Source organism: Gymnoscopelus microlampas, assembly GCF_963454915.1.
Source record: "Gymnoscopelus microlampas genome assembly, chromosome: 22".
NCBI lineage: Eukaryota > Metazoa > Chordata > Actinopteri > Myctophiformes > Myctophidae > Gymnoscopelus > Gymnoscopelus microlampas.
In genome coordinates, this window is record NC_139959.1 from 37,828,083 (window position 1) to 37,847,813 (window position 19,731).

At 41.4% G+C, this 19,731-nt stretch overlaps 2 protein-coding genes across 2 annotated transcripts in view; both read right to left on the reverse strand.

Annotated features, from left to right (window-relative positions):
• Window positions 1-19,731, reverse strand: part of mtmr6 (myotubularin related protein 6) — a 703,086-nt gene that overhangs the window by 560,197 nt on the left and 123,158 nt on the right. The window lies entirely within an intron of this gene.
• LOC311039149 (ankyrin repeat domain-containing protein 33B-like) overlaps window positions 3,729-19,731 on the reverse strand; it is a 33,184-nt gene continuing 17,181 nt past the window's right edge. The window contains exons 3-8 of the mRNA XM_084048800.1: window positions 16,466-16,595; window positions 16,051-16,191; window positions 14,857-14,998; window positions 9,525-9,723; window positions 5,807-6,251; window positions 3,729-4,640 (exon numbers count right to left, since the gene is read on the reverse strand). Coding sequence (XP_083904926.1) covers window positions 4,498-4,640; window positions 5,807-6,251; window positions 9,525-9,723; window positions 14,857-14,998; window positions 16,051-16,191; window positions 16,466-16,595 — 1,200 coding nt within the window. The 3' untranslated portion in view covers window positions 3,729-4,497. The remainder of the gene's footprint in view (window positions 4,641-5,806; window positions 6,252-9,524; window positions 9,724-14,856; window positions 14,999-16,050; window positions 16,192-16,465; window positions 16,596-19,731) is intronic.

The following is a 19,731-nucleotide window of genomic DNA, read 5'->3' on the forward strand; positions in this document are numbered from 1 at the left end:
CTCTTTAATTGCGTGTCTTTCTGTATCAGTGTGCTCCATATGTTTGGGATTAGCGCACGGTGCGCACCCTTCTGGAGAGCATGTTTTTTTGGACACCAGGCTTTGGTTTGGTGTCACACACATAACTCCATGTCTCCTCCAGTCAGTTGAGGCGGGAACAATGGCAGCCTCGTTGTTTTAAGCGACACAAACAGAAAAGTCCAGCAATCACCATGTATAAAAGGTACACCGTGTGAATAAGCTGTTATTGTTTTACCAATCTGTATGTTAATACAATACAATTAACACAACTGTGGTGGTTGTATTTGGTCTCCCTGCAACAACAGGAACAACAACGACAACAACAACATTTTCAAAGACACAAGTTGCTCAAAACCGCTGAACATCAACTCACCAAAACCACAGGATACGAGACAAAACAACACTTCTTTCTGAAGAGAGGAATGAGGATTCAACTCGGTTAAAAACGTTTTTTTTTAATTCACTGACAAACTTATTTCCCTTTTTCTACACACTCCATTTATTCACATACTTTTGTCGCTGTCGGGTGGAGACCTTGTGTCCAAAACCTAAGAAAAACAGTTGCCTGCGTTCCAATGGATCGAATGTAGTTGTTATTAATACTTTTCAGTGGTTCAAGATGTATAAAACCCACAGACACACTTAACCACTTAAAACAATATAATACAAAATTGCAGATCTACAAGCTCACAACAGTGAGTGAGCTCGTAGATAAGGATAATTCCTTTTAACAGGTCGTTCATGAAAGTCCTTGCGGTCTTGTTTCCAATGAGAACCTGTGAGCAATTAGGGGTTAAGAGTCTTGCTCAGGGACACATTTCATTTCATCGACACATATGCTGGCCTGGCCGGGAATCGAACCTGGGGCAACCAGGGCCTCTGGTTCCCTAGGCGGGCTCACTAACCACTCAGCTATGATAGGCATTGCTTTCTAATTTTGTGTAACACTGCAGTATGACAAAGGACAGTAGGGGCGTTAAAAACAAAAATCATGCTTAAATGTGGAGAAATTAGGTGTCTGCCCAACAGCGACAATAAATACAATAACTCATCGATCTCATTGTGTCACAATCACATTCATTTAACCCATTAAGACCTGGAACGCATCTGTGTCATTTTTTAGATTTGAGCTAAAAAAGCATTATTTTACACATTGGCTATTCACAAATAGCAGATATACAAGCTCATAGCGCGGCACTTGGTGCCGCGCTATGAGCTTCTAGATCTTCTATTTTTGAAAGATTGTGAAAATGTGTGCAAACCTTTGAATGTATATGTTTTTAAAGCAAACATTTTTAACTCAAATGTTTGCTTCTGGAACTAAATATTTTGAGATGGGGGTCCGTGGCCAAATACATATAATTGGGGGGTCCTTGACAGGAAAAAGATTGAGCACCACTGATATAGAAACATACGTTTTTCAGAATACTGTTGGGATTTAGGAGACATGTAGAATTGGCTTCAGGTCTTAATGGGTATTAAAGAGGCCAGTGTTAAAAAAGTTGAACTTGTAAACATTAAGGATAATAAACGCTTTCTTCCCACGTGGTGAACATTAAAGTGTTACTGTACATCACAGCAGTGTTTGATCCTTGTGTTTTAGTCTTGTTCTTCTTGGATAAAGGAAGAGTTTAGGTAAATATTGTGGGCACCTCAATGTTAAAATGGCTCTTTTCTCTTCTTTCCTTTTTTCAAAGGGTTAGGGTTAGTAAGTAAATAAAATAAAAGTATGCTTTGGAAAATGGTCTGAAATAATGTAAAGTATACATGATGTGAACACACACGCGGTAGATCATTATCAGACCTAAATGTACCAGTGGTGGAAAGTTAAACTAGCTAAGTACACTCAAGTACTGTACTTAAGTAAACGTTTGAGGTATTTTTTACTTTACTGGAGTATTTCCAAATATCAGTACTTTTACTTCTACTCCACTACATCTCAGAGGCAAATATTATACTTTTACTCCACTACAATTATTTGAAAACTTTAGTTACTATTTTGATTATTATTATTATGATTTTGAATTCCGGACTTATTTCTACATTGCAGTATTGATACTTTTACTTAAGTAAAAAATGTGAGTACTTTTTCCACCACTGAAATGCACCCTTCAACTTTTTGTTTATGCCATGAGATTAGGCGTTGTAGCAGTTGTAGAAATATTAGGCCTTAACTGTCAAATGTTCAAATCACGTATGGCCTACTTAACCTTATTTCAGACCATGTTCGAAAGCATACATTTTAGTCTTTATATCTTAACATATTGGGGAAAGAAATAGCCAATTTAACATTGAGTTATCCACAATGTTTAGGTATACTCACTCTTCTGGTGACTTGAGACTGTTCTTGAGACTGGAAAACATTTGCAGAATTTGTTTATACTTTATAGGTTGTCAAGTGTGTCAAAAAGTCCTTGTCTAAATGAAAAATTAAATGTCTTGACATTTGAAAATCATCCACATCTCTATTATAAAAAAATACCTTTGCAAGGCAGAATCTATAGGCAAAATACATTCATAGGTTTGATGTAAAAGGGAAAAAAAGGAAATTGTTGCTCTGTATACTAATAATCTCAGTCAGTATGACATGCTCAACAGTTTTCAAAATCGAATATTTTAGACCAGGGGTTTTCAGGCCAAGGACCCCCTAGCTGAGAGAGAGATGAAGCAGGGACCCCTACTATATTGTATAAAGTTGTGTTTCAGATTCAACTTTTTTGTTTACTTGGTCTGCTCTTTTTTCCCTCTACACCAAACACCTCTTTGGCAAAAATAGCCGATCTACAAGCTCACAACGCCTCGCAGCGCGAGGCGTTGTGAGCTTGTAGATCTGCTATTTTTGGCTAAGGTTCTCCTCAGAAAAGGGACGCTAGGGTTCAAGTGGTTAAGGTAAAAAAAAAATGATATCACACAAAGATTTGGCGGACCCCATGTAGTAACTCTGAGGACCCCCTAGGGGTCCCGGACCCCCTGTTGAGGACCCCTGTTTTAGACTATCTTCCTTAATCCCGTTTTCATAAATATATTAAAAACCTGTGGGTTTTAAAATAAAGTTTAAAACAGTGGTTCTCAAAGTGGGGATGTTAGCATTTTTACCACTTTGACCCCATTTTATACTTACATCTTCTCTATGGGGGTTCCTGGCACAAACCTTTTACAGATGGGGGGTCCGTGGCCAAAGGCATGTCAATTTGGGGGGTCTTTGACATGAAAATGTTGGAGAACCACTGGTTTAAAAGATGTGTACATTATAAAAAAGTATTGACAGCTCCACTACAAGACAGTCTCCACATAACTACAAAAATACTGCTGCAATTAAGCATCCAACCTGTATAAAAATAGACACTTGATCATCTTCAGATTCAGTTAAAAAACAATAAATATGAAAACAACATAAGTTACATACAAACATTTCAAGTATCAAATCTCCTCTCCATGATTACCATGGAAACCTCCCATCAGTTCCAGTACTGCTACACCGGCATGGCAACATCTACTTAAAGGGGTGTTTCTTCACTTTAAAACACTTTTCTGGGGTCATTTTAACGTCTACTCTGGCATTTGTGTGCACCCCGGACAGTTTTTAAGTTGCTTAATTCAATATTTATAATATTTATACATTTGATATTCATCTTATCAGACATTCCCCGTTCCAATATACAAACTCCATTTTAACCATGTTTGATTAATTGAAAACACCTGTCCTTGGTTCTGGTGACTGATATTGTCCTAATGTGTGAGGGGTCATGTTTATTTTTTGTATTACTTTATTTATTTTTTAATAAAAAAAGACCCCAGAGGTGTTTTAATGTGAAATACCCCTTTAAATTCAACAAAAGGTTCCAAAATGTTAGAAACCGACAGTTTTCATTCCTCCTCAGTAACATTGACCAGCGAGGGACATACACAATAAAATCCTCAGTGTTAAATCCACTCTGAGAGTGTACTGGTCAACCCTTAATGGGGAATGTAGGAATCTATTAGAGTTGGACCACCTCAGACTCCGTCGTAGCCTGGTTCCAGACCATAGACCCCGCCCACTCTCTGAGTGGACTGCCTCTCTTGGTCTGGTGTTGAAATGTGGACCTAGGATTTATTCGGTACAAAAAGTACCGTCCAATGAGTCGGAGGTGGGGGTGGGTCTAACGACAAGCCAATCAGAGAATATCTGCTAAAGCAAGCTGTGCGGTGACATCAGATGTAGGCGGATCCGTGGATCTCTTGGTTTGGGGAAATTCGAATCCCCTCCCCCTTATAATCACTGACACTGGAGCCAATTTCAGACTGAAGCTCCACGCAGCTTCAGGCTGATAATCAGGCTAACTCCGTCGCGCTCTCGGCCCCTTAAATCCCTTTGTTCTCAAACTGATTGATAGTTAGGAACCAAATAAGTCTCTCAAGCCAGACATTTACTTCACAATCTCTTAAATATAGAGTCTGTGATGAGAACCAAAGCCCTACATTATCACTGTGATGTCATTTCCTTTTACCGGCGGCGAGGTGGTGTCTCTTGGCCGCCGCCTCCAGCCTCCTTCGCTCCGCGTCCTCTGCTTTCCTACGCTCCTCCTTCAGCTCCTTGTACCTCCATTTGGGGATCTGCAGCAGGTGGGCCCCGCCCCCTTTTAAAAGACACAAAGCAACACATCATTTTAATATCGGCTATTCAAATAGTGTGGGGGAAAAAGACTGTACTGCAGTGTTGATTTTGACAGCAAATTTTGGATTAGTTTTAGTCACAGTCTTTTTAGTTTGAGTCATATTTTAGTCATCTGAAATGCTTTCGTTTTAGTCTAGTTTTAGTCGACTAAATATCATAAGATCATAGTCGACTAAATCTACAGTTGAGTTAGTCGACCAAAAAGTATTTTGGCGGTGCCTTGATGGACGATTTTACACTTGGTTGCATGCTGAAAATAGACGATCTACAAGCTCACAACGCGTCGTGCTAGCACGACGCGTTGTGAGCTTGTAGATCTGCTATTTTCAGAGGGCAACACCCGAGCGCAACCAAACATAAAATGACTCGTCTTTTAGTTCTACTGCATCTCTTCTCCACTAGTCCCTCACTAACATTTTAGTCTAGTTTTTATTTGTTGACTAAATTGTCAATATATTTAGTATCAGTCATCACAGCTTAGTTTTTATTTAGTTGTCATCAGTGAAAAAAGTTGGGGAATCGAGACACGTTTTGTGGCTGTTGGTGGGGCATTCCACATGCTGGTGGCTGGTGGCCAAAAAAAAAGTTTGAGAACCACTGATCTATTCCTATCCCACGGTTACCCTTATTCTGTTAACTCATGTTAACTGATATACTGATTTGTATCTTATGTATGAGTGAGCAGACACACGTGATTATATTATTATTAGGCACATTTCCTAATAATGATGATGACTCAATCAGGCAATCTGGTACACTTCCCCTTCTGGAGATTCCAACTCCCTTTTCTGTGGAAGTTCTTGACCTCCGACTTCCCAGTAACTATTCTGACAACATTGACACGTCATCATAAGTCACCACTTAACCACTTAAAACCCATATGGGATTCTGCAATACTTGTAGTGTCTTTTCTGTTTTCTGTTATTGTGGGGAAAGCTTTTGCTGAAAATAGCCGATCGACAAGCTCACAACACATCGTCATGCGGCACGTCGTGAGCTTGTAGATCGGCATTTTTTTTACTATTTTAAAATGTTTTAAAATAATAATAAAAAAGGACACCCAACAATGACGATAATGGAATAGTTGGTAAAATATCAGAAGTGTGTTTCTTATCCGCTAACCCTTACCTTTATAGCTGCTCTTCCGGCGCGTCATCTTCTCCGGTGAGAACGTGGGCGCGGGGGCCTTGGTCACCCTCAACTTGGGGATGGTGAAGAAGGGCCGGACGCTGCTGCGCCTCAACGTGTGGAGGGGCACGAGGCTGCTCCTACGCGCCTCCGAGGAGGAGGAGGTGGAGGAGGAGGAGGCATCGGCGACGGAGCACCCCGACCCCGAGCTCCGTTGCTGGAGGGGCTTCAGGCCCTGGGGGGTGGGCTGCTGCAGGCTGGCTCTGCGGTGGTCCGTGGAGGAGGAGACCTTGTTGACCAGGGTGACCCGGGAGTTCTCAAACAGCCTGTGGTGGCTGTTCCTCTGGGGGTCGAGGGTCTGCAGCTCCTTGGCCCGCTGGCTGCGGATGATCTCGGGCACGGCGTAGCGCCGCACGCCCACGCATGGAGGAGTCTCTGGACATACCTGAAATAAATCAATACAAAATAAATTAAAACAAAGTCCCACATTGGTAGAGTTTTATTATATTTTTTTTTTTTTACTTTTTTTTTTACCCTTTTTTTCTCCCAATTTAGTCATTATGCCAATTAATTCCTCTCACTGCTTGCAACTCCTTGCATTCTGTATCCTACTGGCTAACCTGCCAGTGAGGAGCCCCCACCAGGAGGACGTAGTAGAGCCTCTTTCCTACTCCTCCCGCCCAACACTCCCTGCTGACAGGTGCCGTCCCCAGCCCGTAGGAGTACCTGCAGTGACAAACATCACCCTCCCCGCCTGGCTTCCCTCCCCTGAACATGTACCAAATGTGTTCTCTCTTAGTAACACTGCAGGGGACGGTTGTCGTACTGGTTACACTGTTGACATTGCTGCAATATCAGGATTTTATGTGATGTCATAATGTCACTGTGATTGCGTGTTCTTTGCTCAATTATAATTTCGTAACAATTGTGCGTAAGCTTGGGGCGTGACACTGTATGGACACTGTGAATGTGTGTTTGTTTTCCTCTGTTGTGCAGCATTTAGTATTGGGATTTGATTGCGCTTTTTGCGTGGATGACACTGTGATGACCTGTTTGTTGTTCAGCATAGTACAGGCTATTGCAGTAGTTCTCAAACTTTTTTGTGTCAAGGACCCGAAATTGATACATATTTGGCCGAGGACCCCCCCCATCTGAAAATGTTTTGTGCCAGGGACCACCAGAAGAGAAGATTTGTGTAAAAAAAAAAAAAAGTCAAAATAATTAACACTTTAAATATATATATTTTTTTTAAATCAAAAATAGCAGATGTACAAGCTCGCAGCATGGCACGAAGTGACGCGCTGTGAGCTTGTATATCTGTTATTTTTAAGTAGCCACGGTAGCAAATTTGGCTGCTTACAGCAGTGGTTCTCAAAGTGGATTTCAGGGACTCTGGGTTCCTTTAGGAGGGTTTAAATTGACCCCTACAAGTATGTAACTCTGACAGTGTATAAATACAAATCTGTATACTGTCAGAGTTAAGGGGAGACCTTGAAATGTAAAAGTTTGAGAAGCATTGGCTTTCAGTACTTTTTCTTACTCTGTAACTCTGTCTACTCTTAATCTGTAACTTAACTGATGTGCTGCCTCTGGCGTCTGAATTACCCCCCGTGGGATCTATCTACGAATCTGAATTTGGGAGGTCAGTGAGGTAACTTGAGGTTTTTATATCCCTGGGATTTTCCCTGTCTACCACAGCAGCAGTGGTTCACTTCTTTACCGGGGTACATCGCCATGGTAACGCACTGTATGCTGAAAAACCTAACCTTCTCCAGAGAGCAGGTTATGTTGGGAGATATGAGATCAATGCGTTATAGAAGCACCGTCTAGTGCTTCACCAATCAATTCCCGTGGACAAAACCCTTTGGCTTTCCCTGACATTTGTTCTATGAGAGATATGGATCCCTGGGAGGGAGAGCCAGGGAGTTATCAGTGTCCGCTTCTCCAGAGCTTTCGTGAGCTCTCCTGGGCTGCAAGCGATATGAAAACCACTTCATTGTGCTTTTTGTTATGGAGGCCATATCATCCTACAACACAAGACTGACTGAAGAACTTAAATCTTTGCACTTATATACTGTAAAGATATGAAATAAATAATAGCCTAGAGCAGGGGTCTTCAACAAGGGGTCCGGGACCCCTAGGGGGTCCTCAGAGTTACTACAGGGGGTCCGCCAAATCTTTGTGTGATTTTCATTAAGCACTTCAACCAAGCATCCCTATCCTGAGGAGAACTTTAGCCAAAAATTGCAGATCTACAAGCGCACAACGCCTCGCGCTGCGAGGCGTTGTGCGCTTGTAGATCTGCAATTTTCGGCAAAGTGGTTTGGTATAGGGGAAAAAAGAGCAGATTAAGTACAGAGTGAAAGGTCAGGTTTACTAAGTATTGTTTAAGTGCATGGTTTAATGTATGGAATAATACACATCAACATGAATCCAACATGATAGTGCTGTGAAACAAGTCTATGAAAGCTGCCGATGAAATCTATGGAAAACATTTTTTAATACAATATATAATGGTGCTTTATCTCTCTCTCTCGGTGCTTTATCTCTCTCTCGTTGAAGACCCCTGGCCTAGAGTAATGGGCGCACTCCCTGTGTGCGTGCGTGTGTGTGTGCGTGCGTGCGTGCGTGTGTGCGTGTGAGAGTTCACTGCTCACTACGTGTCCAACACTTCTATCATTCATCTAAGATTTATAATGGGATTACATTTTGTATAAGGCAAACGTTTCCTCAGCAACCGTATGCTGCCCTGAACCAACAAGCTGTCTCTTTAAACACACTGCCGCTCACTTCATATCGTTGCTGTCGGGCAGAAACCTTGTATCTCCATATTTCAACTTTTAATGTTTTTTTAATTAACTTTGTCAAACAAGGCTGTCACACAAAAGTAGTGAACATAGCAGATCTACAAGCTTCTGTATAAACATATATGTTCCAGAATGCATTCCTATAAACAACCTGTTCATTCTCTTTTTTTTGGTGAGCTTGTAGATCGGCTATTTTCAAATGGCCTAAAATGTACATAGAGCTGAAGTGGGTAATGTATGTGTTTTTAATAATATTCAAAATCTACAAAAGTAACTAAAGTTTTCAAATAATTGTAGTGGGGTAAAAGTACAATATTTGCCTCTGGGATGTAGTGGAGTAGAAGAAAAAGTACAGAACATTTGAAATACTTCAGTAAAGTAAAAGTACCTCAAAATTGTACTTAAAGGTAGGGTAAGTGATTTGCTTTGGTTAAAATAAGTGTTAAATAGCTCTATATTCTGATAGTACTCATTGCTATAGAGTGTTTGTACAATAAAAGGAGTCTCCTTGTCTCTCCAGCTCTTTATTAAATAGAAAATGCATTTTCGTTTCAGTTTCAGTTTCATTTCCAATTTTATCAGGCAAAATTAGAACTGGAACTCTATACAAATTAAGCTTAATAATGGGTACTTTCTCCTGATTGGCTGAGATTTTGACACCTACCGAAAAATGTATTTTCTGTTTATTAAAGAGCTGGAGAGACAGGGAGACTCCTGTTACTGAACAAACACTCTATAGCAATGATTACTATCAGAATATAGTATTTTAACCTTTTAACAAAATACTTTTTGTTTTAACCAAAAAATATCACTTACCCTACCTTTAAGTACAGTACTTGAATAAATGTACTTAGTTACTTTACACCACTGATTATTATAATTATTATTATTATTATTAGGTCCATCCTCACCGTATGGCAGGCCACAGCGATGAAGGGGCTCCTCAGGGCGGTGGTGGTGGACACCAGGTGGTCGATGACGCCGTGGTCCACGGGGTTGGTGAGGTTGGCGAAGCTGAAGGCGTGCTTCACCTGGTCCAGCACGCGCTTCACACAGCCCTGACGCTCCTGGGCCCTGGCCACCAGGGGGCGCAGCTGAGGCCACTCCAGACTGCAAAGAGGAGTGTGTTTTTTAGAGTATCCATTCATCATAATACATGCAGGGGTTCTCAACCTTTTTCTGAATCAGGGGCCCACTTGAAAATCTCAAAAGCATTCCCACCCATCTGCTAAGTGACTTAGCACAGTGGTTTTCAACCAGTGGTCCTTGGGGGGGCACCAGGGGGTCCCCAGCGAAATTAGTTAACATAGCGTCAGAATCATTTTAACCACTTAGCTTTGGCTATTCAAAAATAGCAGATATACAAGCTCATAGCGCGGCATCGAGTGCCGCGCTATGAGCTCGTAGATCTGCTATTTTTGAAAAACCTTGAAAAAGTGTGCATATCTTTGAATAATATTGATATTTTTTTAAGCAAGAATTAACTGATATCTTTGCTTCTGGGGGTCCCTGGCACAAACGATTTTCAAATGGGGGTCCACGGCCAAATGTATATCAATTTAAGGGTCCTTGGCATGAAAAAGGTTGAAAACACACTGACTTTGCAGATGGGTGGGCCGCGTGCATTTTCAGATCATGTTTATTCAAAGGTTTCAAGACATAAAATGTCTGTTTTTGGGGGGTTTTCTGACCTCACTTACATCCACAAAAACTGAACTTTGAATATTCAGTGGATTTTCTGTGGTCTGGGGTTTTCCGAATAATTAGGCTCAGAAAAGTGCTGGGATTTGCCCGTGGACTATGATGTCACAGTCAATTAATCCCGCCCCCTCTCCTCCCCGCCCCTATCCTTCTCCTTTGGGGGGGCGGAGCAGAGGCGATGATTGACTGTCAAAATCCCTCAACAGCGACACCCGCAGGCCAATAGGTTTTTTTCATTGCAGTTGAAAAAGCTTCAGAACACAGAGAGAAAAAAAATGTCTTAATGTTATTATCATTAAGATTGTAGTGTTTGCCAATTATTTGGGTGCCCACTTGCAATATTGCGAGTTGTCTACATACTGTACTTGGGTCCCCTCTTTTATTTCCTCTACACCAGATCCCGTCATGGAAAATAGCCGATCTACAAGTTCACAACGTGTCGCGTTGTGAGCTTGTAGATCACCTATTTTCGGCAAATGTCGGCCTATCTTTTGCCGAATGTTCGCCTATTTATGACATGTCTAGAATAGGGATGCTAAGGTTCCACTTCACCCAAAGAAAGGACTGGTCTGGAACACTCCATTTGCTTCAATGTTTTAATAAGGTGCCAAACACATTTTGAAATATTGGCCTAACCTGATTATTGGCAGTAATTGGTGCATCAGTGTGCATGTAAACACACAGAGTATGCTGCATACAGCAGTGTGATTAGTACATAGTCGCCGTCAAGGAGGAAACCTTGTTTGTCCAACTGTTAAGGTCCTACACACCGGGGGCGATTTTTTCATGCGAATAATACGTTTTTTTTTAAAAAACCTTATAAAGTCAATGCAAGCTTCCACATCAGTTTCGCGGAGCGAAAAATCGTCTTTTATTTATTTGGACCGAGTCCGAATTTTGCGTATATTCGCATAATCGCCGGTTTGTAATGACCTTTACTCTGCAGAAATTGGAAAAACATATAAAGTAATAACCTGTGTTTCAATGGATCCATTGTAGTTATTATTTTGTCACAAGCTCTTTGGTTCAATATTTATAAAACCCACAGACAAACTTAACCATTGTCACTTTCAAAATTCAATTATAGCAACAACAAAAAACAGTTCTAGAAGCATGTGATCTGCTATTTTTACTACTTTTGTGTGACACTAGCATGACGATCCATTTACGGCAGGGGTCTCCAACGTTTTCAGGCCAAGGACCCCCTTGCTGAGAGAGAGATGAAGCAGGGACCCCTACTATATTGTATAAAATTGTGTTTCAGATTCAACTTTTTTGTTTACTTGGTCTGCTCTTTTTTCCTCTCTACACCTATATCTCTTTGCCAAAAATAGCCGATCTACAAGCAGCGCGAGGCGTTGTGAGCTTGTAGATCTGCTATTTTTGGCTAAAGTTCTCCTCAGAAAAGGGATGCTAAGGTTAAAAAAAAATCATATCACACAAAGATTTGGCGGACCCCCTGTAGTAGCTCTGAGGACCCCCTGTTGAAGACCCCTGATTTACGGGAAAAATATTAAAAGTCGGAATATGGAGATACTGTACAAGGTTTCTGCCCGACAACAACAATATTATGTCTTCTCCTTTTTTTTTCAGACAGCATTTTCTTAAGGGTTTTATCATCTCCATGCATACATGCAGTATATTATGCTGTGACAGGTTATGTTTACGCCTTGTTGACGTGTTGCTTCAGGCAGGCTGCCTATACTACACTATGTATTATGTACTGCATAATGACATGTGAAGCAGTCTGTCTGGCAGGCTACATTTTAATCTCCACAAATTAACTTCTCCTGCCTTTAGGGGTTTAAAAAAGCAACCCGCATGCCAAGATTGTCTTTCATTTAAAAACAAAGAAATGTGCTTTTTTCAAACTGATGATTTTAACTCATCAACCGCCAGAGTAAAACATTGTCTATAGCCGCCCTTGCCAGCGATTCTGAGCGTTTTCAGTAAGCTTTGAAAAATCATAGAATATTATTCTTCACAATGCGCTTTAAAATACGTCGCCAAGTCTCGTAGAATCGGCGGCAAAAAAGCATGCCGTCGCGATAATCCGTTCCATAGTTATTGGCAGTTGAATGTAGGTTGTTTTCGCCAAAAAGCAACAGAACGCAGAGAAAAGGGCATTTGTCCAAATCCATTAGAGTGGCAGTGAATGTGGCTGTTTTTTGTTGCGATCAAGTGATTTCCTGCTTCACTGCTTCACTGGGAGTCAAATGTTGACTCATAGGTTAGCATAGAGCGCTATCTAGCGTAAAAACTGAAAACACACAACATGCGTCAAAAGACGTTATTGGAGGTGTGGGCGTTAGATTGACATACATCAAAACACGTCATTGACAGTCAATGCGTTAAGACAAAAATGGAATCATATTAATGTGGGCCGGCCAACAGAATTACATATAGACCTCTCTTATCACAGTGATTCATGTGAAATTAACGTTTTTGACTGCGGAGCGACCCTCATCTGAACATGTGCTGTTAAAATGTTGAAACATATTCCAAAATGTTCAAATTTTTCGGCAAATCTACACATTCACAACTCATCGCATCACAACGCATTGTGGGCTTGTAGAGCAGCTATTTTCAAATAGCCAATTTGTAATAAAAAAAATAGCCAACAATTGTGGAAAAAAAACAAAAAAGTTCTGCATGAGTACTTTTACTTTACTCACGTAAACATTTTAATACAGGCCTTTTACTTGTAACAGTAGTATGTCTACTCTGTAGCATTGCAAGTTTTACTTAAGTAAAACATTTAAATCTGAGTACTTTTTCCACCACTGGAAATAATATAGACAATTTAGTATGTCATCACTGTCCGGTGGAAACCTTGTATATGTCCAAAACCATTCATTTTTCATTATTGTTTTTTTTTTTAAACAAATTTAAATAGTGAAAATAGTAGATCTACAGCAAATATGCTCAGTTGCTCACAGCATGTCACATTGTGAGCTTGTAGATCTGCTATTTTCACAACTTTTATGACACTCCTGTATAATGAATCGGGACGTTAATTTACAAAAAAACTTAAAAAGTTGAAAAATGGAGATACAAGGTTTCTGCCCGACAGAGACGATGTGTAAGTGGATTACAGTTTGCAGTAGAACAGAAACGAAGGAGCTAGCATAACGAGGAGCTGCTACTTGGCAGTGGGACAGATGGCTCGCTGAGAAGTTAGTCGCTGACGAGCACATTTAGCCAAGTTTTGTGCTCAGTGGGTGTTCATTTAATTAACGAGGCACTTAATTAGATTTACACGTGTAATGGCAGACAGGTGTGTGTGTGTGTGTGTGTGTGTGTGTGTGTGTGTGTGTGTGTGTGTGTGTGTGTGTGTGTGTGTGTGTGTGTCCATTAGCACCCCGATTTAGTGTTAATGGATGAGATCCTAGAATAGGACATTTTATATTTCTCCACTTCAATGGAAATTGTAGCTGAAAATAGATGTTTTAACTGTGAGGGGGAGCAGTCCGCTTATTATAAGCGACTTTTGGCTTGTTTTTCTGTCAAGTCGCTAGTAAATATTGGTAGATGCAGTGTGGGCTTGTTCAAACATTTGACCATGATACTAACATGATACTGACCATGAAACTAACATCATGATACTGACAATGATACTAACATGATACTGACTATGATACTAACATGATACTGACCATGATACTAACATGATACTGACCATGATACTAACATGATACTGACCATGATACTGACCATGATACTAACATCATGATTCTGACCATGATACTAACATGATACTGACCATGATACTAACATGAACTGACCATGATACTAACATGATACTGACCATGATACTAACATCATGATACTGACCATGATACTGACCATGAAACTAACATGAAACTAACATGATACTGACCATGAAACTAACATGATACTGACCATGAAACTAACATGAAACTAACATGAAACTAACATGATACTGACCATGAAACTAACATGATACTGACCATGAAACTAACATGAAACTAACATGATACTGACCATGAAACTAACATGATACTGACCATGAAACTAACATGATACTGACCATGAAACTAACATGAAACTAACATGATACTGACCATGAAACTAACATGATACTGACCATGAAACTAACATGAAACTAACATGATACTGACCATGAAACTAACATGATACTGACCATGAAACTAACATGATACTGACCATGAAACTAACATGATACTGACCATGAAACGAACATGATACTGACCATGAAACTAACATGATACTGACCATGATATGGAGACACAATGACCAGTATGACCAGTACCATGGAGACACAATGACCAGTATCATGACATCCCTGTCACACAGAACTGTGAGAGGGGCCTGATGTGACAGGGCCTGATAGCCCTGTCACAGGGCCGTCATGGTAACATTTTATCATGTTACCACGGTAACACAGTAACATGTTAAATAACCTGCTAATAAACCAAGCCTCATTTGACTGCAGAGTGACTGAAATAAAGTCTAAGATGAAATGAAGAAAATGTGCACTTTGAATGTATTAAACTTTACCTGAAGGCGTCAGACATCTGTCGGGGGCAGGGCCGGCACACCAGGCGGGCCATCACCCAGGCCGTCTCGTAGCGGCCTGTGAACCACGCCCACTCCCTGGCCGTCATCTTGCGGCCGTAGTCCCTTGCACTCATATCGCCCCCTGGTGGTGGGCACAGACACAAGTTAGCAGGTCGTTTGCATGTTGTTCCCGAAAGGAAAATAAAAGTACATTTGAAGTTTTGTCCCTTCGTTCACAATATCAAAGTCAGTATGGCTCTCTGGGGGGGAAAAACGCTAAAAAAGAAAAAGAAAAAAAGCGATTAAACCGATTAATCGGTGATTTAGACCGATTAAAACATGATTTCTAAATCCTAACGCTTTCAAAAATATATATTTATTCAAAGATTTGCAACAAATTCACGATTTTACAAAAATAGCACATCTACAAGCTCGTAGCGCGGCACTCAGTGCCGCGCTATGAGCTTGTATATCTGCTATTTTTGAAAAGCCTAAAGAAATCTAAAAATGACACAGATGTGTTCCCGGTCTTAATGGGTTAATAGGAACTTTTCTTTCACGTTAACCACTTGAACCCTAGCATCCCTATTCTGGAGGAAGCATTCGCCAAAAATAGCTGATCTAAAAGCTCACAACGCTCTACATGCTCACAGCGCGTACAACGTTGTGAACATGTAGATCGACTATTTGCAGCAAAGAGATGTAGGGTAGAGGGGGAAAAAAGCAGACCAAGTACGGAGCCAAAGGTCAAGTGTATTATTTAGGGTTTAAGTGGTTAAATGTATGAAAATAAACAATAACATTAATCTAACACAACACTGATGATAGTGATGTCAAGCAAGTCTATGAAGCTATCTATGAAATCAATGAAAAAGTTTAATCTGCAACACAATGTTATCACAAATCACAATGTCAAAAACTCTTACTTTTCAGGATTCAAATACAAAAAATAGCCAAAGTAGCAGATCTACAAGCTCAAAACGAGATTGCAGATCTGCTACTTTTGATACTTTTGTGTGACACTGTAGTATGATCAAGTTCGGGCATCAGAATTTACAAAGAAAAACAAAAAATGTAATATGGAGATAAGAGGTTTCTGCCCGACAGCAACGCTATGTAGTGGAGGGTCCCTGCTTCATCTCTCTCTCTCAGCTAAGGGGTCCTTGGCTCTAGCACGTGTGTTGCGCCCCCTACCTGCGGTCATGAGCGCTCGCACACACTCGATGCGTCCCTGCATGGCGGCCTTCATCAGAGCAGTGAAGCCGTGGCAGTTCCTCCGCTCCAGGTCCAGGCCAGTGTAGTAGTTCAGCAGGTAGTTGGTGATCATCACGTGACCTGACAACCACAACGGCACAGTTTACATTACATTTAGGAATGGTGGCTCCCTCCGGGGACTGGAGGGAGTCCCCGACAAAAACAGCTAATACAGCATCAAAATCCATTTGACCACTTGAACCCAATATACATTTATTATTATTAGATTAATAGATTTATTTTTTTTGACCACTGCTCGTGTGTGTGTGTGTGTGTGTGTGTGTGTGTGTGTGTGTGTGTGTGTGTGTGTGTGTGTGTGTGTGTGTGTGTGTGTGTGTGTGTGTGCATAGCTCACCTGCCTGTGCAGCAGTGATCAGAGCGGTGTTGCCCTCGCTGTCCTGCCAGTTGACATCCAGATGTGGACACTGTGACAACAAGATGACGATGTCAACGTAACCCTGGTAACAGGCCACCATCAGCCCTATCTGAGAGAGAGAGACAGACAGACAAGACAAGACAAGACAAGACAGACAGACAGACAGACAGACAGACAGACAGACAGACAGACAGACAGACAGACAGACAGACAGAACAAGACAAGACAAGACAAGACAAGACAAGACAAGACAGACAGACAGACAGACAGACAGACAGACAGACAGACAGACAGACAGACAGACACAGACAGACAGACAGGACACAGAGAGAGACACACAGAGAGACACAGAGAGACACAGAGAGACACAGAGAGACAAAGAGAGACAGAGAGAGAAGGGTAGAAACATGAACATGTTTTGATACAGGAACTTTTACAAGTAAAAAAAAAAACTAAAACAATGTGAATACTTCTTAATCTTGGAACCAGTGTGAATCAAGCCCATGAATGATGAGATGAAAGCAGTGTTTCCAGATGGAGGCGTCATAAACATGTATGATGTCGGTCCAGTGTCACTACCATGCATGTCTCTGTGTGACTTCACAGTGTAAGATCAGTGTCTCCTATGGAAACCTGGTATCTCCCAAAAAAAAATTACTTTACTGGAGTATTTCACATTTTCAATACTTTTACTTCTACTCCACTACATCTCAGAGACAAATATTGTACTTTTACTCCACTACAATTATTTGAAAACTTTAGTTACTTTACATATTTAGATTATTATCACAAAACATACATTAACAACTTAAGCTCTCTATATACAGTATTTCGGCCATTTGAAAATAGACTATCTACAAGCTGTAGATCGCGACGCATTGTGTCAAAGTCACAGGCCACCTACTGTATGAATTGCCTCTTCCTATACTGAACTTTTTAAGTCATCTCTGTCGGTAGGTCAGTATGTCTTGATAACACCCAAATAATTGTCTGATAAATCGCAGGTAGGTCAGTATGTCGCGTACTTTGCCCATTCAATGGTTTGAGAAAACGTGATAATGTCCCATTCAATGCATTTATAGCATCCAAATGGGGTGCAATTTACAACGTGGATGCTAGCCCCTTGGTTCCAACGGATCAAGGTCTTGTTAATACTTTTCATTGGTTCAATAAAAGCCACAAGCACACTTAAACACTTTCACTCTCAACATTTTTCCCAAAAATAGCTACAGCAGCAGTGACACATGGTGACCTTTGTAGATCGGCCTACATTCACAAATATGTCATGTGACACTCTTGTATGATGAAGTGGGGGGGATTAATGAAACATGGAGATACAAGGTTTCTGCCCCCCCGACAGACAGCGACAATAAGACATCTGTTGTGTCTTCAAGGAGCGGTTGAACTGTCCTGACCCCGGTGGAAGTATTTACCCCCCCCCCTCCCCCTCCCCCCTCCTCCATGTTGAGGGCTTTTTTTATGTGAGCATTTCTGTGTCGGCCCCTGTGTGCATTCATGGCAGCATAGTTGCTCTTTTATGTGTGTGTGTGTGTGTGTGTGTGTGTAGGTGGGCATTCATATATGGACTGTGATGTGTACACAGGGTCTGGAAAGTCCTGTAAAAGTTGGGTGTTTTCCCGGAAGACGCTGACTCCATCAGCCAAAACACACACACACACACACACACACACACACACACACACACACACACACACACACACACACACACACACACACACACACACACACACACACACACACACACACACACACACACACACACACACACACACACACACACACACGAGCCCACACACACACACACACACACACACACACACACACACACACACACACACACACACACACACACACACACACACACACACACACACACACACACACACACACACACACACAGGTCACCCACCTTCAAAATCATAAATCGGCGCCCCTGCTCAACTCCAGTACTTAGTCAAAGTATAGATACTCCTAGTCAAATATTACTCTACTAGTTGCTCAACTGGTTAGATCAGTGGTTTTCAACCATTTTCATATCAAAGGCAATTATTTATTCTGCGTTTGAGCCACGGAACCACCGTTTGATGAGATTTAGACTCTCAGACACAAAACTTTGAATATTTCGTTAGCGTTTGATATGATTTTGTTCACAATTCCATGCTGTATTGATGTTGGTACGGTAGGAGAGATAACAGGCAAACGTTGATCAAAATAACAATTCTTCTACATTCTTTAATTGTGTAGACTTCTTGTAAATTAAGTAATGCAGATGTTTAACAATAATTTAACTCTTGAGAGCGTAAAATGAAACCAAATGGACCCGTAAATGGGTCCATTTGGTTTCATTTTACGCTCTCAAGAGTTAAAGATCTACTGTTTAAGGGTCCATTTGGTTACCAACTCTGCATCATTTAGCTGGGGACCACCTGGAACCCCCTAAGGAACCTCTGGTGGTCCTTTGACCATCTCAATCCGGCCCACCAAATCCTCAAAGAAAAACTAAATCACCCCCGGCCCGCCCCCCAAAACAACTAAATTCAAAATGTGTGGCCCTTCACTCACTTTATGGAAGTCAGCATGGCCCTCTGGAAAACAATGCTCCCCACACCTGGGTGAGAGTGTCCGTGCGCCGGACATTGGAAGGTTGAGGGTTTGATTCCCAGGTAAGGTCATATCAAAGACTCTAAATGGGACCCATTGCACTCATGAGACATATTAGCGTCATGTCCAGGGGGTGTACTTGTACATCATGTGACAAAGACATATGTGTATTTCCTTGTACGATGAAACAACTCTTCACTCTTTCAGCACATAAACTGACAATATATAGCATCACAAGACCCAGTACAGTGTTTGTCTTGAAATATAAATATCAACTTCACCCCCCCCCCCCAACACCCCCACACACACACACACACACACACACACACACACACACACACACACACACACACACACACACACACACACACACACACACACACACACACACACACACACACACACACACACACACACACAGGGGTGGACAGGTGAGAGCCTCAGATTATGTTTTGTGCGAGAGAGAGAGAGAGAGAGAGGGGGGGGGGGGGGCAGGCAGACAGACAGACAGACAAACAGATAGACAGAAACAGAGAGAGAGAGAGAGGAGCAGAGAGAGACAGAGAGAGAGAGAGAGAGAGAGAGACAGAGAGAGAGAGAGAGAGAGAGAGAGAGAGAGAGAG